At 38.1% G+C, this 25,346-nt stretch overlaps 1 protein-coding gene across 1 annotated transcript in view; it reads left to right on the top strand.

Moving 5' to 3' along the window:
* Positions 1–326: 326 nt before the first annotated feature.
* The window catches only part of Syncrip (synaptotagmin binding, cytoplasmic RNA interacting protein), a gene marked incomplete at its 5' end in the record, with an annotated part of 28,859 nt that continues 3,839 nt past the window's right edge, over positions 327–25,346 (top strand). The window contains 9 exon segments of the mRNA XM_005377711.2: positions 327–486; positions 1,177–1,295; positions 1,423–1,530; positions 4,661–4,774; positions 4,871–5,047; positions 19,982–20,117; positions 21,207–21,412; positions 24,215–24,364; positions 24,668–24,789. Coding sequence (XP_005377768.1) covers positions 339–486; positions 1,177–1,295; positions 1,423–1,530; positions 4,661–4,774; positions 4,871–5,047; positions 19,982–20,117; positions 21,207–21,412; positions 24,215–24,364; positions 24,668–24,789 — 1,280 coding nt within the window.

Raw genomic sequence — 25,346 nt, 5'->3', positions numbered from 1 at the left:
CACCTTCTTCTCCGTGCGGGCACAGCTGCATGTGGCGCTCTGCCGGGTCCTCGCACTGATTGGGCTTCATTTGCAATCCGGTTTTTCCTAGGGAGTGATAGCAGGTGAGTTAGGGGTGGTGCTCAGGAAGAAAAGAGTGAATTGGTCCTTCTGTGCTCTGCTCCAAATTGGCATGTCAGGCGATTGGTGACTTGAAGGCTTCTTTCAAGGGAGGTGCAGGCTTGCTGGTGTAGTAAGTGGTAGAGAAAGTAAAGATTGGGGCTCTTACATTGTCCTCTATTCTTTTTGAAGATCCTAGTTTAATTTTGCTTATTGCGTTTGAACAGATCTCTGGAAACATGGCTACAGAACATGTTAATGGAAATGGTACTGAAGAGCCCATGGATACTACTTCTGCAGTTATCCATTCAGAAAATTTTCAGACATTGCTTGATGCTGGTTTACCACAGAAAGTTGCTGAAAAACTAGATGAAATTTACGTTGCAGGTAAGAACTAACACTTGCAAAATTGCATTATGAAATTTCTCTATTGGATTTCTGGCTTTGAGCTAAAATAGCAACTTTTTGTGGTTTCCAATTAAGTGTGGGAACTGGAGCTTTGCCTTGTTCTGATAGTTGATTTAGGTTTGAACTCGAGGTTCAGGTGCAGAGAGGGAGGGAAGAGAGGGATAGACCCTCCCTAAGGAAAGGCTGGCGGCCTGTTGGATAAGTATATGATAGTCATAACAGCTGCTAAACGTTGGGAACAGACCATGTGACTTTTTTGGGTATTTTTATAGTAGGATTCTTGTGAAATAACTTGGTAGCTGTAGTTGTGTTTTCTGTCTTGTGTGGCGGTTCTTCTTTCTAGCGGTACTTGGAGTTGAGCATAGGTTCAGTTGTCGTGTTTGGTACTTCGTTGGTTGTCTTTAGGATTTGTAAGTCTGTACATTCACTGTGGAAATACTGTAATGTTCACTCTGTAACTTGGACACAAAGGATGTAAAATGGGCTCCTTATTGTAAGTGGTTGAGAGGCCTTAGTTAAGGGCTTAAGGTACGTGTTTTTCACTATGTAGATACAGGGATAGGATTGTTACACGTATATCTGTAGTGGCATGAGGGTCTTGAGGGGGGAAAAAAAACTCTACCAGAAATGTTAGAAGTTGATAACTAATTTAAGTTTTCTCTTCTCCAGGGCTAGTTGCACATAGTGATTTAGATGAAAGAGCTATCGAAGCTTTAAAAGAATTCAATGAAGACGGCGCATTGGCAGTTCTTCAACAGTTTAAAGACAGTGATCTCTCTCATGTTCAGGTAATATTAATTTAACCTCAGTGTAGAAAGAATGAACAAATTTGGAGTATTTTTGATATGCTTATTAAAAATTTTGTTACATCGAAATACGAACATTTTAAAATATGAATGGAAAATTTCTTTGCAGAACAAAAGTGCCTTTTTATGTGGAGTCATGAAGACTTACAGGCAGAGAGAAAAACAGGGGACCAAAGTAGCAGACTCTAGTAAAGGACCAGATGAGGCTAAAATTAAGGTATGTCTTTAAAAAGTCTTATTTTTGGGGGGATATCAAGAATTGAACCCAGGACCTTGCGCTTGCCAGGCAGGCGCTTGCGCTGCTGAGCTATTTCCCTGCCCCAAAAGTCTTATTTTTAAAGGTCTTCTAATATTTTCTAGTGTTGGTAAATATTCTTTGGGTGTGACCTGAGTGTATATTTTTACTGTCATTAGTCTTTTATAATTAGTATTTTGAAAAGGACTCCACCATTTTAAACTGCCCATCTGATGATTAAATCTGTGGTTTTTTTGGAGAAAGGGTCTCACTGTGTAAGTTCATGCTGGTCTCAAACTTGTACCAGTCCTCCTGCCTCTCAGCTTGAGTGCTGGGATTACAAGTGTGCAGCCAACATGTCTGGCTCCTACATTGGAGCTTCTAATGATTCCAATAAGTGATTGAAAAGGTGCAAGTTCAGGTTACTAACAGTCAAATCAAAGTGGGAGAGAACCATTTTACCTTATGCTGGTGGGAAGTGTATACTTAGCAGTTGAGTGCTTCTTTTAGGAGGCTCAAACCCTAGTGGATTTAGAGTTCTGATACTGCCTTTTCCATTAGTGTGGCTTATTGAGTTTATATTGTTTATTTTTTTATTTTATTATTTTTTTTTGAGACAAGGTCTCCTGTGCAGTTTAGGCTGTCTTGAACTCCAACTTGCTGTGTAACCCAGACTGGCCTAGAACTCCTTCTGATCCTTCTGTCTCAGCTTCCCAAATATTAGGATTACAGGCGTGCACCACTGTACCTGGCTATCTTTATTTCTAAAAGCTGCTTTTAATGATAAAGTTGTTACGCGTGGGCATGTAAATAAGGAAACATGTTGAAAGTAAAAGGCTCTTAGTGGTGTGGAAGATTGGTCTGTCTGGAGTTCAGTGAGATTTTGATCTTTGATTTGTTTATTAAAAATATGGTTCATGTTTGTTTTCAACTTGGTGTTTATAGCGTGATACTGTTCTTGGGCCTAGGATTACATTTTAAGAAATTTAGTTACTAAGAATGGCATGGAAGTGGGGTGTGTTAGTACACGCCTCTGATCCCAATCTGGAAGGCAGGAGGATAGCCTGCAGTTCGAGGCCAGCCTGAACTACATAGTGAGATCCTGTCTCACACAACAAAACAAAAAGGAGCGTAGATGTTAGGTAGTATTTTAATGATGTAGAAAGAGGGAAGCATAGAATATGGAGTTAGCTTCACTATACATCATGGATTTGAGGTGGTTGTGAAGGAATTGCAATTGAACTACGTGAGTTTTTCCAATAAAAATGGGGTTAGTTGTGCCAGTTGTAATTAAGAATATATTGGGGAGTTGAGTTTAAAATTTTATGGAAATTAGCTTGTGTGACTTTCAGTTCAGTCTTTGGGAGGAGGCGGCTTAAACCTTTAATAGGACTTGAAGTGTGACCAAAAAATAAAACATCTGTATAGGATGTTTTGCAGGGAATAATAGGGTTGTTTTTGTTTTGAGACAGAATCTTACAGTTCAGGCTGTCCCCTGCCTTGAACTCACTGAGTAGACCAGACTGGCCTCGAACTCACAGGGATCCTCCTGATTCAGCCTCCCCAGGTGCTGGGGTTAGAAGCATGTGCTACTACGCCCAGCCTCGTTTCTTTTAATAGATTGACAAAAGGTGTTATTAGGGTCATGTGAAGATTAAGGTGAAAAAGGCATAATTCCTTTTATAGCATAGGGATTACATATGAGAAAAAGGGAAAATGAGCAGTTTGATGGTTCAGTTCATGTGATAGTCATAGTTTTTTTTTGATACTGTGTCTTGCTATGTAGCCCAGGGTGGCCTTAAACTTACTATGCAGCCCAGGCTGGCCTTGAACTTACTTTCTAGCCCAGGTTGGCCTCAAATTCATAGCAATCCTCTTGCCTCAGCCTCCCAAGTGCTTGGGATTACAGGTGTGTGGACCATACTCTGCAGTCATAGATCTTCATAGTCATAGATTTGAGTTTTAGTTTTCTTGTCATGTTGATGCACCATTAAGCAATCGTATTTGGGTGTTACAGAAAAAAGTTAGACTACAAAGCTTTTTGTGAACCCTTTTCTTGCAGAGAAGCTTTTTTTTTTTTTTTTTAAACAAATTTTTGTATTTCTGGGTGCTGGGGATCAAACTCAGGGCATCAAGTATGCCCATGATAAAATACCCCCAGGCTGGCAATTTTTTATTTAATGTACTTTTGGAGACTGAGGTCACTTGCCCCGATGTCATTTAACACATTTTAGTAAGTTTTTTTTATGTGCCTAGTGTTAGATCTTTTTATTTCAGAATTAGCAGCTAATAGATTTGTTATTTTTTTATTTTTTATTTTTTTTCCGGTACTAGGAATCGAACTCATGACCTTACACTTGCCAGGCAGGCGCTGTGCCACTGAGCTAAATCCCCAGCCCCCAGATTTGTTACTTAGAAAAACTAGTTTTGTGATGCAGACGGGAAATCTTGACTTTTCTTTAAGGCTGGATAAGCTGCTTTTGTAAGGGGTGCTGAGAACTCTGAGTTCAATGAGTTTTATAAATTCTAGCAGTTCATTTTCAGTGAGAGATGTAGAAGTTATAGTACAATGTTGCAGTTTCATACAGGTCAGTCATTTTGTCTTTTTTCTGAATGATCCATGCTGTCTTATGAGGAATGATATTTTAATGTCAAATAATAAGAGTTTTTTTCCTTTACCTTCCAAGTTTCTAGACTTGATATGGGAAGTGTAATACTCTCAGAGGTTGGCAAAATGCCCAGAGTGGCAGTGTATGCCTACAAGTTAGGTATGGGGAATTTGTTGGATGAGAAGTCCAGAGTCGGGAGATACTTGACCAAATTAGGTACATTTTTTTTAGGTGACCTTAGCAGTATAGGTAACATTTTGTTCTGATTAAGTAATGAAAACTAGAAAGTACTTTGCCCAGCATTTGAAATTTTGACAGTGAACTTGGGTTATAAGATGTACTTACCAGTAGGGAAATTCAGAAACAGACCCCAGAAACTGGTTTATGGAGGAATGTTACTAAGATAATTGGGAAGGTTTGAACAAGGTTGGTTTTTAACTGCTGAATGTATAGGTGTGTGATCTTGTGAATAAAATGTGTTAATAACATTTGAACTTTTCAAGGCACTCTTGGAAAGAACAGGCTACACACTTGATGTGACCACTGGGCAGAGGAAGTATGGGGGACCACCTCCAGATTCCGTTTATTCAGGTCAGCAGCCTTCTGTTGGCACTGAGGTAAAGAAACTAAACTTGTACCTTTTGTAGTGAAAGCACAGGTATCTGGTGTCCTAAAGAATTTTTCATGGCTTTTACTTTATATTTAATTTACAGATATTTGTGGGGAAGATCCCAAGAGATCTATTTGAAGATGAGCTTGTTCCATTATTTGAAAAAGCTGGACCTATATGGGATCTTCGTCTAATGATGGATCCACTCACTGGTCTCAATAGAGGTTATGCGTTTGTCACTTTTTGTACAAAAGAAGCAGCACAGGAGGCTGTTAAACTGGTAAGTGTTTTTCCCTTCACGGTTCACAGTCATTATCTTTAATGCTTGCTTTTTTTCTTACTGTGGCATAAGAGTTTACCAAATAGTTTTTTGAAGTGTGCATCTTTTCACTTTCTCTGTTTTTTGCATGGACAATTGATGAAAAGTAGTGTGGTAGAATCTAATGGTTCTTGAGACATCTAGCATGGTAATAGTTTTGTTTGTGTGCTTGAATTTACAGCAATCTGAAAAGTTTAAGGAAATAACTGTAATAGGGCTTTTGGCTACACTTGGATCATCCCTTTTCAAAAATTCAGACATTCTGATAATTTAAATTTCTAGATAATGAAATAAAAGATTTTGTGAGTGGCAGTATTTGATTTAGAAATACAATGTTAGGTGAGTGAAGACCTAGTTGTCTTTTTAAAATTGTTTGAGATTATGGCTTATTATAGCTGCAGTTCACATAAATTCTCTGAGTCAAGATTTCTACAGTAACAAAGTTTCAGAGCCAGGGGTGAATTTAAACCAATGGCTATACAAAGAAATACTACCGAGGAGAAAGTTTTGATAGCTCACTATAGCAAATGTGTTAAATTTGCTTTAACTGGCTTATAAGTTTTATAATTCCAAGCAAACAAAATCTTCAGACTGGTTTCACCAGGAAATTTTTTTTTTTCTCTTTCCTTACCATCAAATACATAGGCTGAGTATCCCTTATTCAAAAAAGTTGGTATTTTCAGTTTTACCAGATAAATGTATTTCAGGGCAGTTTGAATTTTGGGGATGTTGGCATAGGCTTTTAACAGTTGAGCATCCTTAATCAGAAAATCTGAGATGCTTTGAAATCTGAAACTTTGGTGTGCTAGGGATCAAACCTAGAATCTTCACACTGTGCTGCATCTCCAGCCCTTTTCACAATTTGAAATGGCATCCAGCTGAGTTCTGAAATTGCCGAGATTGGGCTTCAACTTGATAGCTTCCTGTCTCAGCCTTCCCAGTATTTGGTTTATAGACATACACGACAATGTAGGCTTAAATTTGAAACTTTGCTTCTGGTTTACTTTTTTTTTTCAGACAGTGTCTCTGTGTAGTCCAGGCTAGTCTTGAACTCTTGAACTTCTTACGTAGTTGAGGCTAGCCTTGAACTCACATTTACCCCCTACCTCAGCCTCCCTCCTTAGTGCTGGGGTCACAGGTGTGCACTACCACACAGCCTTGTTTGAATTTCTGATTTTCAGGTTAGGGATGCTCAGCCTGTATCACATTTTAAGGAGGAAAATGTGCGTATACTTTATTTAGCTCTTCTATATTGCTTTCATTGCTTTGTACACACAGTTGAGTAGACTACAGGTTTAACATTAGAAAAGTGTGGTTCTTGAAAGAAGATAAGTCTTTTGAAAGGGAATTCATTAAGCTGGGCTTGATGGCACATGCCTTTTATCCCAGAACTGGGAAGACTGAGGGGGGAGGATCATCATTCAACTTGGGCTACTTGTGGAGGTGGAGGGAGCATTAATTAAATATTTGCTGGGTGTGGTAGGTAGCATGGTGGGGCAAGTCTAAATCCCAGCACTTGGAAAGCTGAGGCAGGAGAATTGCCTTGAGTTTGGGGTCAGCATCCTATCTTAATACACGAAAAAAAGTAGGTATTTTAAAGTTACAACTAACTTCCCTTAAAGGAATATTTCCTATTTTAAAGAGGATGCAGCTCCATAGGGAGTCCATTCACTGAAATTTGGTAACCTTTGAGCTGCCAGTTTATTTTTTTAATTTTTTTTATTTTTTGGTTTTTCTCTGGTACTGGGAACCGAACTCACGACCTTGCGCTTGCTAGGCAGGCGCGCTTTGCCGCTGAGCTAAATCCCCAGCCCCTGAGCTGCCAGTTTAGTTTCAGCAGTTAAAATAAAAGACCTTTTTTGGAGCTCTACAAATAGGTACTTTACAAATTAACAGATAAATCTACAAGAACATTTTTACTGAGTAGTAATAAGATAGCACTAGGTTTTGTTTTTGTGGTAGATTGAACCCAGGGCCTTCACACACCCCATCCTTTTTATTTTTTAGATAGAAACTCACTAAGTCACTAAATTTCCCAAGGTGAACTTGAACTTTTATCCTTCTTTGTCAGCTCTTCAGAGTGCTCGGATTACAGTGGAGCTGTTCCAAGCCCCATGCCCTGAATTTTTTAAAAACACAAGTAGTAGTAAATTTTAATGTGAAAATGCAGAATTAATTGAGTTGGCAGCAAGCTGTCTTACTACGAAAAGCTAATAAGGAATTTAGCTGGTGATGTCAGATATCCACTGTAACATTAACATTTTAGGTTACTTAATTCTTGTGGCTGTGCTTTGACAGGTTCTCATTAGAACTTGTGGGTGATTTCTAGAAACGTATCAGTAGAGGAAAATAGTTTAAAACTCACAAATAATATGATTTTGAGTAGCACTCAAAATTGAAACTTTTGAGACAGATCTTGCTTTGTAGTTCAGGCTAGACTTAAACTCACTGTGTAGCCCAGGCTGGCCTTGAACTTGGCTCCTGTCTCCGCCTCCAAAGTGCTGGGATTACAGGTGTGTGCTACTGTGCCCAATTTGAAGCATTTTTTTTTTTTGTTCATTTTTGTTTTTTTGAGACAGGGTCTCTGAAACATTTTTGATTAGACAGTTGGCTCAATTTATTATAATCTATAACTATATAGTCACAACACAACATATATAGTCATACGTTCATATTAATATGTACCGTGGTACCTCAGTTTACAAATTAGTTTTATGACTTGGGGGGAAAAATGGCTGTGTTTGTATGGGGAAGATGGCTATGGTTATGTTTGTCACCTGATGTGGAGTTTGTGAATGGAAGCAGAATTTTGTCAAAAGCTTTTGAGGTCTGAATTGTTTGCAAACAGAAGCATTCATGAATTGAGGTATTACTGTATTAATATAAATGTTAATGTACATATTTTAACTGTTAATATAGAAATATCCATAATAACCAAGAAGTCTTTAATTGACCTAGGAACTAGTTCTTTTCCTGAGCCTTTTTTCCCTTTTTCTGGGTTTCTCTGTTGTGATGTGTTTTTACCTAGGAGAATAATTTTACTATGTTTTAAGTAGAGGACTTTGTGGTTTGGTGTCTTCTAAAAGATCTTTTTGGAGGTAGTATATATTCACTAGGGTGACTGGACAACCTTTTTTTTTTTTGGTCGTTTTGAGACAGGGTCTTGCTATGCAGTTCAGGCTGGCTTTGAGCTCACTTTGTAGCCCAGGCTGGTCTTGAACTTGCAGTGACTGATCCTCCTGCCTCAACCTCCCCAGTGCTGGGATCATAGGCCAGTGCTGGCATTATAGGCCAGTGCTGGGATTACAGGTGTGCACCACCACACCCGGCAACATCCTTTTTTTTAAAAAAAGAATTCTTCACAGTGGATAGTATTTGGGAACTTTTGCTGTAATACAGCAGTAAAAGGACTAAACTTCTAGAGGAAATGAAATAATGAAACATTGTAGAGAATACAAAACTCAATTGATTTGGATGGGTTTTGCTATTTTGTATTTCTAGAGGTGGGTATCTCTTTATTCCATAAGGGAGTATTACTGGAAGCTGTCTCTACTTGCATCATGTCTTCAAGTTCTATTTGAGTTACAACTTCAGTCAAGATGTATTTTTATATAATAGAAGTTTAATTCTAGTTATACACAACTAAATGTTGGGGAAATGTCTCTTTTGCGTTATTTGTATTTCAGAGATGATTGAAGGACATTTTTAAAAAAAGGACAGAATCTTTATTGAGGCATATAACACAAGTTTTAAGGATTTAGATCACTATTTAACCCTGGGAATGAGAACTTGTCTTGCATAGTGAGGACAGTGCCAATCAACGCACAGGGCCTTTTCATTTCTATGATAAAGTTTTTTTTCTGGTTGGCAAAGTTCTGTGTCTTTCTCTGTCTCTGTCTGTCTGTCTCTCTTGGTCTCGCTCCCCCTCCTTCGTTCCCTTTCCTCCCTCTCCCCCTCCCCTCCTCCTCCCTCCTCTTGTTTTCCTCCCCCCCCTCCCCTGGTGTCCCCCCACCCTTGTCTTCCTCTCTCCCTCTCTGCTCTCCCCTCTCCCCTCTTGTAGTTCAGGCTGGCCTTGAATTCACTATGTAGGCCAAACTGGCCTCAAACCTGTGGAGATTCTCTTGCCTCAGTCTCCCGAGTACGCCACCATGCCTGGCATGGTCTTGGGTTTTGTGATACAGTTTTGCTTTATAGTTCAGCTGGCCATTGTGGTGACCTTCCTACCTCAGCTTCTCAAGTGCTGGAACTGTAGCCACATACTATTACAACAGGTTTGGATAGTCAATTTTAGACAAGTTATTTCTGCAGACTTTGTATTTTTTAGGCACTTTTACTTTGAGTGTGTCATGGACTACCTTAGGCTGAAAGAAGAGTTTAGACTTTCTTATAAAAGTACTGATTCAGCAATGATTTATTCCCCTAGATTACATGCAAATTTGTAGGTTTCTTTTAAAAATGATTTAGTTGATGTTTACAGCTGAAGTGAAAAAGCATGAATTTAGAAGTACTTTTCTTGATCTCAACCTTACTTGCAACTAACACTGCCTTGTATTTGGGGGAATTTAAAAAAAAATCATCCCTAAATGATGATAATCTAGCCAGGAAAGCAAGATCTAAACTTGTACCAATTGAGTAGATACTGCACAATGGGAACTACGCTAGGTCCTGAATTATTACCTTTAAATTCTAACTTAAGCCTTTATGTCAGGTAACCCATTTATCTTCATTCTGTCCAGTAGACTGAGTGATTTATCTGAGGGCCATGTACCTAAATGTGACAGAGTTTGATACTGTGTTTTTTTGGGAAGGGGATGCTTACTATTAACTAGACATAATAACTTAAGCAAACAGTACAAGTTACGGCACCATATAGCTTAATTCTTTAAATTATGTAGTAGTTCAGGGAATATTAAAATTTTTTGTGTTTTTTTATTTTATGATACATCTTAGGTTTGCCTAATAACATTCCTCATAGGGAATCTGTACCTGTGCGAGATACAGCTTTTTTTTTTTGCAGTACCGGGGATTGAACTCACGACCTTGCGCTTGCCAGGCGGGTGCTTATGCCACTGAGCTATATCCCCAGCCCCTACACCTTCTTTTGTTTTCATTTTTTTCTTGTTTGTTCCTTATCCTCCCTTTCCATTCCCCCTTTCCCCTCCCTTCTTCCCCTTCTCATTTGAACATTTTCTTTCCCTTTTCCAATACCGGTTATACGTTTTGGCCCTTATTTACACTTTCAGTTTCTCACACTGGAGAAACGTAGTATTTAAATGTGTATCTAATTTGGTGTATCCATTTAGTTAGAAAGGTGTCAAGCTTGTCCTTGTTTATGGCAGACTAGTACACCATTGTATAAAAGACAAAAAACACAGATCTTTATTCATTTATCAGTTGATGGGCATTTAGACTGTTTTCTAGGATTTAGCTATTACAAACTGTGCCGGTATAAGCATGATGTTCATGTATTGCTATGGTATGATGCTTTCAGTTCTTTCAGGAAGATAGCAGGAATGGGAATAGTTGGGCTAAATAAAACATCTAGCTTTACTTTTTTGTTTTTTTTTTCTGTTTGTTTTTTGAGACAGGTCTTGCTGTGTAATTTAGACTGGCCTTAAATTATTCACTATGTAGCCAAGGCTGGCCTTGAACTCATAGCAATCTTGCTGCAACCTCCCAAGTGCTGGGATTACAGGCATGTGCCTCCATGGCTAGCTTTACTTTTTTTTTTTTGTTTTTAAAGGAATTTTCACACTGATTTCCACAGTGGTTGCACTGGTCCACATTCCCACCAATAGTGGAGAAGGGTTCCTTTTTCCCCACAGTCCCACCAGCATTTGTTTTTGGTTGATTTCTTGATAATAGCCATTGCGAGTTTTAAAGTTTTTGTTATATATCACGAAACTATTTTCACACTGCCACTTTCATCTAAGGTACCATTTGTACTATTCAAACCACCAAAGAATCCTAACTAATCTCACTGCTTTCTGTTACCATTTTTTTTGGGCACAGTTTAGATCAAAACATTCCAGTGGTGAAGAATAGCTTCTAAACAAGGCCTTATCCAGTCAGATTTCTTTTTACCTCTCCTCATGGTCCTTGTCATTACCCTTCAAGTCCTACTTTGCTGCCTTTTTCGCCCTCCAGATAAGTCATGGCCATTTCCATCAAGACCAACTTTGGTTCTTATTTTATATACTTGGAAGGCAGTTGAGTAATATTGGCTGCTGACTTTGTATCCATCAGATCCTTTCGTATATGTGCTGCTGAAGCGAGCACCATCAGATCCTTTTGAAGACCTTTCCTGGTTTTGAGCTACTTACCTCTTTGTTGCTTCATGATGGTTACCTTGAACATGATAAGGTAGATTTTGCTTCGGTGAATTTGAAATTATTTCTTTCATAAAATGTTTTTATTAGTATATGTTCGTGGTATGTAATAAATACATTCATTCTGGGGAATTGGTGCACACATATACCCTTTTTACTTCTCTTTCCCTTCTTACTAATCTTCCCCATCCCCAGATTGAAATTATTTGACTTTATAAATCATTTATGTATCTTTGCCCATCAGAATATAAGATTTTTTGTACTGGCAATTGAACACTGGTCCTCAGGCTAAACTGCATTACCAGCCCCTCCTATCTTTCCATCCATCCATCCATCTGCTCATCACTACGTTGCCCAGGCTGGCTTCGAACATGAAATCCTCCTGCCCCAGCCTCCCAAGTAGGTGGCATGTGCCAACCTCTTTTTATTCTTTCATCACTAATCTTTAAAGCAATACCACTGGTTTAGTAGGTGCAGGATAATTAACCTGATTAGGCGACTAGAGCCATCTAATATACATTTGTAACAGATTTTATATTTCTACGTAGCTCAGTGGTTTTCTGACCTCCATTTGCAGTAATTTTACTTAGGGATTAGATTGTTGGGTGATTATGCTTTTCCCCTCACCCCCTAAGACAGTGGTGGCAAACCTATTGCATATGTTACTGTTTCTCTTCTCAAGCAAAAGATGTTAATGTAGAGTTGTGTTTTTTAAACTGAAACCTCAGTATTCAGGTTTAATTGTAGTGAAGTTGGGTTTTGGATTGCAGTTTGGCACTCAGTCTCTAAAAGGTTAGCCATCTCTGCCCTAAGGGGTGTTTGGAATTCGTGTGGGGTTTCTTTTAATCACAGAAACCAGGAAGAGGGGCAGGCAAATGTGTATATGCATTCATGTGGTGTACCGATGGAATTGGAGCCCAGGGCCAATAGCTGCAGTGTTGGTGGCGCCCAGGGCAAGTGTTGCTGCAGTACCTGTCACTGTTCTACAAAATGGATATAGATTGATGAAAATGCTAATTCAGTAATACCTGTGTTATAGACACTGGAATAGATTAGATCTTTATTTGTGTATTGAAAGTCAAGGGGGCTGGGAATTTAGCTCAGCGGCATAGCACCTGCCTGGCAAGCACAAGGTTGTGAGTTTGATTCCTGGTACCGGAAGAAAAAAAAAGTCAAGATTTTTGTTTGTTTGGAAACAGGGTCTTACTTACTGTGTTGTTTAAACTGGCCTTGAATTAACTATGTAGCCTAGGCTGGCCTCTGGGAGTGCTAGGATTACAGGCATGTGCCACTACCCCTGGTGAAATTGAAGATTTTAACAGCTACTGATGGTTTTATACCTCACTGTAATGTGTTTATACCCGTTTTGATGAGTGTAGCTGACAGCATGATCCCATGAAATATTTAAATAGCAGTTTAACAAATACTTACTGGGTTAAACATATGAAAAGTTTTTGCTACAGATAAACAAGTTTATTTTTGTGTATTTATTTATTTTCAGACAGGGTTTCACTTTGCCGTTCAAACTGGCCTGGAACTCACAGTGATCCTCATACCTCAGTGTCCGGAGTACTGGGATTACAGTGTGTGCCACCACACCTGGCACATATACCAGTTCTTGACTTAGAAAGTTTATGGGATAGGAGAGACTAACGACACAGCTTACTAGGGGAAAGATGAAGGGATAGATTGGTTTGCGTTAGGTTCTGTAGCGATAACTTGGGAAAGATTTGCATAGAAAGTGAATAATAAGGCAGGTAAATTTAGTTGAAACTGTTTTATGGGAATTTAGTTGAAACTTTTAAAAAGGCAACGTCAGGGGAAGATAGTGTGGCATAATTTAAATGGTTGAATAATGAAGGATCTTTGAAGAGAACATAGCCCAAAAGGAGTATGACAGCAATAGAGAGAGGTCAGAGATTTTGAAAAGCTGAATGATAGGCTAATCATGTTTTGTAGGTTTTATTCCAGTTTCTAATCAGTGATTTAAATGAGAGCATGCTGGGCGTGGTGGTGGTGTATGCCTGTAATCCCATTGCTCTAGAGTTTGAGGCAGGAGGATCACTGAGTTCTGGGCCAGCCTGGGCTACAAAATGAGTTCAAGGCTGGCCTGAACTGCATAGTAAAACCCTGTCTCAAAAATAAAGAAAAACCAAAAAACCAAGTGGGGGTGGTGGTGCACACCTGTAATCCCAATACTCAGTAAATTAATAAATAAGGGCATAATTGGAATACCCTCGAAATGCTTGATGGTTTAAATCTGCCTAGTCTGATAGTGTCTTGGATGATAATATTGGGATCTGAAAAAGTTTTGGTAGTCTGGGAAAGATCATTCACATCTAACAGGATGGAATTGACAAAAGTCAAGTCCTACATATATAGCTGATTTAGCAAATTATGGTGTGAGTCAGCGTGTAGTATGATTGCCAAAGAAGTTAAGGTAACGTGAACTACATGTATTTGAGGTATATAGTGTGTAGAAATGAAAAATTAGTTTTTTCTAGGCTTCTCAATCTCAGTTTGCATCTACTAATACTGTGTATGATACTGATACTCTAAAGTGACCTTTGAGGATTCCAAACTCTTGAAGGCAGTTTAGTTTGTCATCATCAGGGTAGGAGTGATGTAGCTGACCATAGAAAACACCTGAGTCATGAGCTTTGTGTGCATGGTATATGAAGTGCTGTCATTGTAGAGAAGAAACAGATTTACTGTAGAATTTTAGGGCAGTAGATCTTGGCTCAGTATAAAGACTTTCTAATTAGGAAAATTTTAAAATTAAAATGCATAGGCCTGAGGGGATAGACTTGGCTTTTTTTTTTTTTTTTTTTTTTCTGAGAAGAGTTAGGACAGAATGACTACCTCTGGATCAGATTGCAAATCAGATTGCTCAATTCTGGGAATTTGGTGACTGACCTCTGTGAGGGAGGACAAATAATGAATTAAAAATTTGAGCCTAGATGAATGTTTCAGACTATACAACTCTTTACTGTTTTTAAATACTGATACTGCGTTTATTAATGGTCAGAATTCATCTTTGTATTTGGTCACCTCAATCTGGCACTGGGCCTGGAAGCTACATTTCTCTAGACTTCTAAAACCTTTTTTTTAATGTGTGAGGGTACTGGGTAGTGAGCACCCAAGGGTGCTCTACTACCAACTCTTATTTTTTTTTGTTTTGGTTTGTTTTTGAGATATGGTTCCACTATGTATCCCAGGCTGATCCTAAACTCACAGCAATCCTCCAGCCCCAGCTTCTTTAGTGCTGGGAGGTGTATGTTCCAGCAACTGGCTTTTTTTTAAAATTTTGAGACAGTCTTGCTAACTTGCCCAGGCTGGAGTTTGAACTTGTTTTCCTACCTCAGTCTCCCAGGTAGCTGGAATTGAGGCATTTGTAACTGTGCCTGGCTACATTTTAAAAACTTTCTAAAGTACAAAAGATTTAGGAAAGATTTAGCATTTGGTTCATCTTTGTTACCATCATAGTGTCCTAATACACTTTTAAGAGAGTATTATAACTTCTCTTAAGACTCACATTGTTTTTGTATTGCTCCTTCATCATCTTTTGCTGTGGTGAGACAGGGTCTATCTCACTATATAGTTTAGGCTGAGACTAGACTCCAACCTATGGTGATCTTGCCTCAGCCTCAAAATGCTTGGATTATAGGAGTATGCCACCATGCCTGGCCACCCCTTCACCATTTTAAGTGTTACCTACTTGCTGGAATGAAGAGTTTTTTTTTTTCTTTTCTTAATTTAAAATTTAATGTAAATGTAAGAAAAGTTGGTTTTCAAAGAAAAGCACTGAGCAAAGTTTTGTTTTTGTTTGCGATCTCTGCATCAGGTGACAAACGTGACCAGAGCCATCTTTCCTGCACAAGCATGAATTGACATCTTTTCCAAAATCATGGAATTAGTTACTAAGTTTTTAAACTGAGGTACCACAGTACATTTAACAATGCAGTCAGGCATGGTGGCACACACCTGGACTACATAGTCATCCCAGCACTTGGGAGCCCGAAGCAGGAGGACTGCTACAAGTTCAAGGCCACCCTCAAGGCCACTCTCGGCTATAGAGCAAGTTCAAGGCTAGCCTGGACTACATAGTAAGATCTTCTTTCAAACAAAACAAAACAAAACAAAACAAAAAAAACAAATAAAAATGCATAGTTTACTTTGTAAGTGCTAGGTCCTGGGTTCACTTTCCAGTGTTGGAAAAATGCAAATTTTTTTTTTTTTCTGGTACTGGGAATCGAACTCATGACCTCGCGCTTGCCAGGCAGGCGCTATGCCGCTGAGCTAAATCCCCAGCCCTGCACATTTTTTATTCAGTACATAGAGCATTTCCTTATGAAATGTTTACTTCTAGGTACTCTTTTCTTTTTTAAAGTATGCTCATGGAGTGTTTTTATCTTGTTCTTTTAATGACTTACATTGGAGAGCCAGTTTTTCAATAATTTCATTGATTGTGGATGGAAAAGTGGTGTTATTTTATGACACTAAATTTTTGGGTTATGTATCTGAGAGCTTAGTCTTACACCATTTATATACCCTGCCTTGATTAATTTTTGATTAGCAGAGCCAATAATGATGGATTAGAAGAAATGGTGTTTGCTCTAAATGATGGAAAAGTCATTCTTACTTAGAAGTAGCATTGTTAATGTTGATGATGAATAGAATTATTGGCTACATTATAGATATGGTGTTGTATTAATCGCTTCTCATGTTAGTGAGATAGTACCTGACACTCAGAGTCTAAAGGAGAGTTTATTTTGGCTCACAATTTTAGAAGTCTCAGTCCTTGCATGGTCAGCCAAGTGCAAGGCAAGAAGGGCATGGAGGAAGGATCTGCCTGGGAGGAAAGCAGCTCACAGTGTGGAGGCTTGGAAGCTGAGAAGGGAGTAGCTGGGGAAGGAGATAACTGCATACCTTTCCAGGTGACACCCACAGTGATCTGCCTCTAACCAGGGTGTCCCCCTACACCCCAGCAGTAAACCACTGTAACACTCCCATAGTCCAGTCATCCTCTAGAAGCCCTGCCTCTGAGCTCGTAGGGCTTTTTGGGGCCATTCTTAGTCTAACAGCTGTCCTCCCTATATTTCTCTGTTGTTTTCATCACCTTTACGGAATTTTTTCATTTCCTGTTGTGTTGGTTGTGCTTCCTAGATATTTAAGGGTGCTAGTTGCTTTCAGTAGTATTTTGTTGTTAGAATTCAATTTTTTAAAAGTCAAATATTTTCTTTTTTTTTCTTTGAGATGGGATTTTGCTTTGTAGTTTTTTTTTGTTTATTTGCTCTTTGTGGTGCTGGTGATCGAACCCAGGGCCTTGTCATGCAAGGCAAGAACTCTACCACTGAGCCACATCCCAGCCCTTTGCTATGTAGTTTTGACTGGCTTTGAACTATGTAGTCCAGGCTGGCCTCAAATTGTGGTGATCCTACTGCCTCAGCCTTCTTAGTGCTGGGATTACAGGTGCATGCCACCACGCCTGCCCTAAAGTTAGGTATTTTCTTAAGTGAATAGTTTACTGTGCTTAGTACAGTTGGGAACCCCCACTCCATCATAGCAGGTTTTTTTTTTTTGGTTGTTGTTGAAAACACATAGTAATAAACGTACATCTGTTTACAAAATAGCATAGGAACAATACAAACATTAGAGAGTTATGGACAGATTGGTAGGAAATTATCAATGGTTGCTGTAATACATGTTGGTATCTTCAAAGTGGTTTCTCAGGAGAACAGATATGCAAGAAAGATCTAACAAGTAGTTATAGCCCAAGGGTATCAGTTTCTGTCATCCTCAAAGTACTCTTGTGTTTATCTTCCTTTAAAATTTTTTTTTTTTAATCTTTTATTTTTGATGGTACTGGGGATGGAGCCCAGGATCTTGCACTGAGCTACATCTCCGGCCCTTTTTATTTTGAGACAGTGTCACCAAATTTCCAAGATGGTATTGAGTTTGAAACTGTCCTGCCTCAGTGTCTGGGGTATCTTGATTTATGCGTGTTTATCACCCAGTCTAGCTTAATTTTTTTTTTTTTTTTTTTTTCAAAAAAATTTTTTTTGAGACAGGGACCTTGCTGTGTAGTTCAGGGTGGCCTTACACTCACAGCTGTCCTCCTGCCTCAGCCTCCTGAGCGCTAGAATTACAGGTGCATGCCACCACCTCTGGCCTGGTTTCATATTTTAATTGTTGTGTTTTTCAGTCCTTAGTTACAGATTAGTTGAGCAAATTGAATGCTCTTGATAATGTCATGTAAGGTTACTATTTGATGCTAGAATATGAATATGTAGTAGTACACATTTCAAAGCAATTTAATTATGTTGTTAGGTTAATCTTATTTGTAAAATAAGACATTTTGGTTTTTGCTTGTCTTTAATTTCATGCAGTGAAAGATTTTAACCAGTAGTTCCACTGTTTCTAGGTAACATGAATATTTTTGTTTATGAGATTCTTCTAATGGAGCTGAGATAAATAAACTAAATGTTACATGAGACAGTCTTTTCAACCTGAACACTACTGATTAGGGCTGGGGATGAAGCTCAGAGGTAAAGCGCTCGCCTAACATATGTGAGGCTCTGCGTTTAACCTCAAGCACTGCAAAAAATAAATAAATAGTATTTATCAACAGCACTGATGTTCTATACTAGATAATTGTTTTCTAGCTGTCCTGTGTCAGTGGTAAGATATTTACCAATGTATTTGCCCTCTACTTGGCCTCTGAGACAATACTAGCAGAAGGACACAGTAGTCAGAGCTTAATTTATGGTAGTTGGAGGAGTTTGAATGGTAGAAGTTTTAGGGGAGACCTTTTTTCAGAGCCTTAGAAGTGTAAGAGTGGCATATACAGCTGTTGTGGGAAGAAGGGGAAAGTAGCTAGGAGTTTTAGGATGGATTTACTGCGTTTAAGTTTGGGAATTTTATCTCTTTGTTGATATGCAGCTCCCAAGAAATTTCTTCCACCAGCACTTGAGAGGCTGAGGCGGGAGGATTGCTGCAAGTTTGAGGCCAGCCTGGACTACATAGTGAGTTCAAGGCTGAACTTCATACTGAGAACCTGTGTCAAAAAAAGGGAAAAAGAGGATAAAAAAGGAAAAGAAAAGAAAAGAAATTTCTTTTTTTTAGGACAGGGTCTCACTATGCAGTTCAGGCTAGTCTTAAACTCACTTTGTAACTCGAGCTGGCCTCAAACTTCCAATGATCCGCCTGCCTCAGACTCTGGAGTGCTGGGATGACAGGAGTGCACTACCACGTCTGGCTGAAATTTCTTTCGATAGGCAAAATTAACAATTTTTAAAAAGATCATGTTTTGGCATAAATACAGAGAAACAGGTGAGCCAGGGGAATGGATGACCAGAGTTGGATACTTCAATTGAGCAGCATAGAAAGAACAAAACTGCTCTGAAGTAGAGGGTACAGTGTGTCAATTTTGTTATCCAGAGATATAAAAGGTATTGGGAGGAATTGACCTACTGAACTACATGCTTTTTCTATTACATGTGATGTATTTATTATGCAAGCATGGGGATGATGAGGTGTTTTGTTTTTTGTTTTGTTTTGTCTTTTCTAAGACAGGGTTTTGCTATGCAGTTCCGGCTGGCTTTGAACTCACTTTGTAGCCCAGGCTGGCCTTGAACTTCCAGCGATCCTCCTGCCTCAGCCTCCTGAGTGCTGGGATTACAGGTGTGCGCTACCACTCATGGTTGATGAGGTGTTTCTGTTTTGCTATTTTATAGGTTGCGTGGACATTCATGTTGGTTCTTAGTTTGTGTAACTCCATGAAATAGCTTTTGAGGTCAGGTGTTTGTGGGGAGGGTAATCAATAACTGTTGCTGCTGCCACCATCATTATTATGAACATAAAACTTAAAGGTAGTTTTTACTATGTAATATGCATATAACTGACTTTTGCAGATAAACTTGGACACTGTTGAGCTTTGAGTTGTTCATTATACTGATTGGTAGATGTATGTTTGGCAGGGCTTGTTTTGTCTGCTCTCCAATGTCTCACCATTCTGTAGGACATGCTTACTTTTAAGTATTATTTAAAAGCCAGCTGTGGTGGTGCACGCCTGTAATCCCAGCACTCAGGAGGCCGAGGCAGAAGGATTAGGAGGATGGCTGGGCATTTGCATCCAGCCTGGGCTGTGTAGTGAGTTCAAGGCAAGCCTGCATGGGAAAGCAAGACCCTGTCTCAGAAAACCAGAAAAAAAAGTTTAATTTTCATTGTAGTTAATAGTTTCGTACTTTGACCAAAACCTGTTGATGATTTTATTGTATGCCTGATGAAGATGAAATGGGGAAAAATACAGCATTGAATTTAGAATAAAAGACGTCTTTTTTTAAATATGAGAAGCCTGAAATTAATTGCTGCTTGATAAAAGATGAAGTAGAAATGGAAAATAGGTTTATGTACTGGTTAAAAGGAAAGCTTAATACTTGATAAACTGGAAATTTTAATTTACTAAAGTTTTGTTGTATTAGATCTTGGGATAGTCTGTAATAAACATTCCTAATTGACATCAGTGATTTTAAAACATGGTACACTTTTTTTCCCCCCCTTTCAGTATAATAATCATGAAATTCGTTCTGGAAAACACATTGGTGTCTGCATCTCAGTTGCCAACAATAGGCTTTTTGTGGGCTCTATTCCTAAGAGTAAAACTAAGGAACAGATTCTTGAAGAATTTAGCAAAGTAACGGGTAAGTTGGATTTATTTTGAAGAAGGGGCAGCTTTTTAATAATGAAGGTAATAGCAAGTTTTACTGTGTTCCCAACATTATTCTAAGCACTACATTTGTTGACTCATTGAATCTTTACAACTTTATGAGGTAGGTAATCCCATCCTTTGGATAAGGAAAACAAGCACAAAGGGAGAGAGTTTGGGAAAATGACTTGTTCATCGTTATTTATTTATCCAAAGCATCTGAGTAATGCAGTCAAAATTTGAACTTATTCTGAAAAACCATCATTGTTCTTCCCTTATTTTGCAGTTGTGTGTTTGTGTATTTTTCTAGGTGTTAGCTGATCTCTCTTAGTAGAGCTGTATGGATGATTTGAATTTTTCCAAGTTATGAATAATGAGTACTCTTGCCATAAGCAGAGATTATATATTGGTAATGTGATATAATTTCTGTGAAATGTAAAATACCTTTTGTAAATCCTTTCCAAATGGCAGGCTGCTTGTACTATTAAATTGGGTCTGTCTGCAGTATTATTTATTAGTCTTTTAATCTTTAGGAATATTTAAAATTCTTAGTAATATTTATTTTTTCCTTTGAAAAAAAATCCATTGATACCTGAGGGCAGAAAAGTACTATTAAAGAAAACTTTTTTTTGTTTGGTGCCGGAAATCAAGCTCAGGACCTTGTGCTTGCCAGGCAGGTGCTTCTGCCACTGAGCTATATTCCCGGCCCTAAAGGGAATTTTAGTGTTTGCTTGCATAATAACAAATATCTGACCATTTTTGACCTATGTTGTTGTTTTCTTGAAACAATTATATAAAGAGTTTTGTCTTTTTATGTAATTAGTGAAAGAAAAGTAGTCCCTGAAACTCTTAAAAAACATATTTTCTTTTCATGGGGGTTTCTGGGTTGGGAAAACTTAGCAAGGGTGGATTAGGAAAATTATACGGACTTATTTTTTTATAGTCCTTTGGGGAGGTGGATAGGTAAGGAACAATTATTTTTCCATAGTGGTATTTAAGTAGATCTTGGAAAAACAAATCTTTTGATCTACTTGTTCTTGCTATTTTTTAATGTAATTTCTCTGGAATGGTTGGTTACTTTCAGAGGGTCTTACAGATGTCATTTTATACCACCAACCGGATGACAAGAAAAAAAACAGAGGCTTTTGCTTTCTTGAATATGAAGATCACAAAACAGCTGCCCAGGCAAGGCGTAGACTAATGAGTGGTAAAGTCAAGGTCTGGGGAAATGTTGGAACAGTTGAATGGGCCGACCCTATAGAAGATCCTGATCCTGAAGTTATGGCAAAGGTAATGATAGTCAAGTGAAAAATAATATTTGAGGAATTGATGGAAGAAGGATGAGGGTAAAATAATTTATAAAATGAATTGTGTACATTTTTTTTAATCATTTCGGAAGGTGAGAGAAATGTTTCTTATTAAGGAATTAGGGACACACACATTTATACACTTACATATAAAATGCATTTTATATCTAAATATATTCACAGAAAGTGATTTATTTAGGGCCACTTAGTCATTTTAATGTCATGATGTAATAGTTAACCCACATGCCTTAATGATAGTTCACTTCCAAAATATATAGATTCTTGTTTTTTTTTTAAATGTGTAGATTCTAAGAGACATTCAAATTTTTCAGAATGGTGCCATTAGCTGACATGGTTTTTGTGTTAGAAGTCTTATTCCTAAAAATAGTGAACTATATTGGCCACAGCAGAACTGCTATAGTTACAGCATTTAATTATTATTAGGCAGCCTGCTTTAGGAGTCAGTTGATACACTCTGTGATGAACATAAACATATCTTGCACTTTATACTACTGCAATTTGCAGTTAAGTTAGTCTATGTTATCTTCTTTTGTTTTCATTATTAGGAAAATATTCTACTTTTTTATGCGTTATCTTCTAAGGATCCCTTTTATTTTTTCTTTTTTGTTACCGGCAATTGAACACATGAGCTCAGACTTGCCAGGGAAACACTTATGCCGCTGAGCTATATCTCTGGCCCTAAGGATCCCTTTTAATAGTTACTTAGTGTCAAATACAGGTAGCATTCTTAAATCTGTAGAGGAGGGGTGAGCTGCTTGGAAAACTGGATATTATTAAAGAATGATGGTATTAAGGATAGAATACTTGGGATTGTTTTTTCTCTCTGGCCTGTAGAACTCATGGGGTTACAGTTAAGCAAGTTAAATATTTTAGGAACAAGGGATAATGTTTCTTAGATAAAAAGTTAAGTGTGTTTTGAGAAGCTTTCAGAATTGAGTGTGTGTGTGTGTGTGTGTGTGTGTGTGTTTGTTTTTGGTGGGTTATTTTTCAGTGATGCTGGGGATTGAACCCATGACCTCACATCTGGTAGGCAAGTGCTCTGTCACAACTATCTCATTAGCTACTTGACAGTATTTTAACACTTTCTCCTAAGATTTAAAAAACCAGGTCTTAATTAATTTTGATCACTTCTGTTAGGTGTTAGACAGTCAGCAGTGGTAGAGGGCATGGCATTCACTTTGTTATAAAATAACTATTTTTGATTGCACAATCATTATTAATGTATTAAAAAGTGTATAGTCTGCATTTGTCTTTTTAAATAGACTATCACAACAAGGTTTATACCTAAATCGAACAGGAAGTGTAGAGAATTCTCCCACCCAGCCATGTCAGCATCCTGTATTGTAGGTAGTACATTTGTAAAACTTTAATGAAACAACATTGAGCACCTAAAAGCCAACAGTTTGAATTGACGTTACTTTTGGTGTACTCTTACAGGTTTTTGACAAATACGTAATGAAATGTGTGAGATAATCAGCTCTTCCCTCTTCATAGGGGAAAGATACTTTGCTTCATGGTTTCAGTCCATGGCTGCTTGGCTCCTTAGCTTCTGGGCCTGTTGTGGGAATATGTGGCAGGGGAAGACAGTTCCCAGGAAGCAAAAATTGAGAAAGAGGAGAGCTCCCAGTTTCTTTGGTTCATTTCCGACCTCCCAGTCCCTGACAATGATGACATTTTAAAAACTCTTCATAGTGTTGCCTTTTCAGAATGTCATACAGTTGTAATCAGATAGTATGAAGATTTTTTTTCCCATGTAGCAGTAGGCACTAAGGATCCTTCATGTATTTTTTGTAGCTTTATGATTCATTTGTTTATTTTGTTTTCGCGATGGGTTCTCAGGTTGTTCAGGCTGGCCTTGAACTATGTAGTCCAGGATGGCTCCTAGTTCACAGTGATCCTCTTAGCTTAGGCTCTGGAGTACTGGGATTACATGTGTGCACCACCACACCCAGCTCTGATTAATTTTTTATAGTGTTGAAAATTTTATTCCGTACCAACTTTTCTGTTCACATACTAGAGGATATTTTGGCTACTTCCAGTTTTTGCTAATTATGAATAAGGCTGTTACAAACGTCTGTGTGCAAGTTCTGTGTGGATAAAATTTTCAGCTCCTTTGGGAACGTACCAGGGAGTGAGATTGCTGAATGTATAGCAAGAATATGTTTAGTTTTGTAATAAGTTGCCAAACTAGCAAATCGGCTGCACCATTTTTCACTTGTCCTGGCATGAATAAAATTTCTGTTGCTTTGCATCCTCACCTACATTTGGTGTGTATTTTGGCTTTTGGTGTTTTGAATAGATGTCTACTGTTTACCTCACTTTTGTTTTAACTTGCTAATAATAAATGATACTGGACATTTTTTTCATAAGTTGCTTTGTCATTGTATGTCTTCTTTGGTAACACCTGTTTTGTGGGTTGAGTTAGGTTTTGTTTTGGTTTGTTACAGCGTCTTGCCATGTAGTTAATGCTGTCAGACTGGCTTGTAACTCACTGTGTAGCCCAAACTGGTCTCAGACTCAGTGATCCTCCTGCCTCACCCTCCTGAGTGCTGGGATTACAGGTGTACACTAGTGCTCCAGCCTATTTCAGATTTTAACCTGATCAGTAGTCTTTCCTTGGTATTTACCCAGAGGAATTGAAAACTTTTCTTTTTTTGTAATTCTTGTGTTGATAGTGATTTAAGTTTAACTTTGCAGTTTGGGGTCTTGAAAAGTGAACTCTGGAAAATGTTCAGGGGATTTGTTTTTTTTTGTTGTTTTTCAGGTAAAAGTGTTGTTTGTACGCAACCTTGCCAATACTGTAACAGAAGAGATTTTAGAAAAGGCATTTAGTCAGTTTGGGAAATTGGAACGAGTGAAGAAACTAAAAGATTATGCTTTTATTCATTTTGATGAACGAGATGGTGCTGTCAAGGTAAATAAATAGTGGATCTAAATTCGACTAACTTTTTTTTGTCTTAAAACTAGTGTGTTTTAAAAATTAGAGGAAATAAAGAGGTTATTAAATGCATTGAAGCAAACTTTCAGTGGCCTTAGTGAGTTAGCCCATTTCTTAAGTTAAAAATTTGTTGATGAGCTGAATCTTTACATAAAACTTCAGCTGTCCTGTTTATCTCACTGAGTGAGGCTATCATCCAAGTAATGGTGATAGCTTTTTAACTTTTAAATGCATTAGTTCTGATTGTTTTTATATTGATGATTATCTCATTTTTTTAAGGCTATGGAAGAAATGAATGGCAAAGATTTGGAAGGAGAAAATATTGAAATTGTATTTGCTAAGCCACCAGATCAGAAAAGGAAAGAAAGAAAAGCTCAGAGGCAAGCAGCAAAGAATCAAATGTGAGTAAAATCTGTATTTTTAAAAAAAAACCTATGTACATTTTAATTTTGATACAGTAACAGGTATTGGTTGAATTTGTTAAATTCTTAGCATGTATTTATTTATTTATTTATTTATTTATTTATTTATTTATTTTTTTGTCTTTTTAAGACAGGGTTTTGCTATGCAGTGTAGGCTGGCTCTGAGCTCACTGTATATCCTGGGCTGGTCTTGAATATGCAGTGGTCCTCCTGCCTCAGCCTCCTGAGTGCTGGAATTACAGGGGTTTGCCACCACACCCGGCTATGTCTGTACCTTTTAAAGAAGATTTGAAGCCAGGCATGGTGGCTAATGCCTGTAATCTCAGAACTCAGGAGGCTGAGGCAGGAGGACTGCTGTGAGTTAGAAGGCAGCCTTGGCTATAAAGTGAGTTGAAGGCCAGCATGAAGTGCATAGTGAAACCCTGTCTCCAAAGAGGGGAAAAAAAAAGACGATGACTTGAAAACTTTTGAGTTGTAGAAGAATACCAGGGATTTAAATAAATGTTTATTGAGCTCTTCCTATTGACCATACTTGT

The sequence above is a fragment of the Chinchilla lanigera genome, unplaced genomic scaffold, assembly GCF_000276665.1.
Source record: "Chinchilla lanigera isolate Chin_1 unplaced genomic scaffold, ChiLan1.0 scaffold00010, whole genome shotgun sequence".
Classification (NCBI taxonomy): Eukaryota; Metazoa; Chordata; class Mammalia; order Rodentia; family Chinchillidae; genus Chinchilla; species Chinchilla lanigera.
This window is presented reverse-complemented; position numbering and strand designations above follow the sequence as displayed.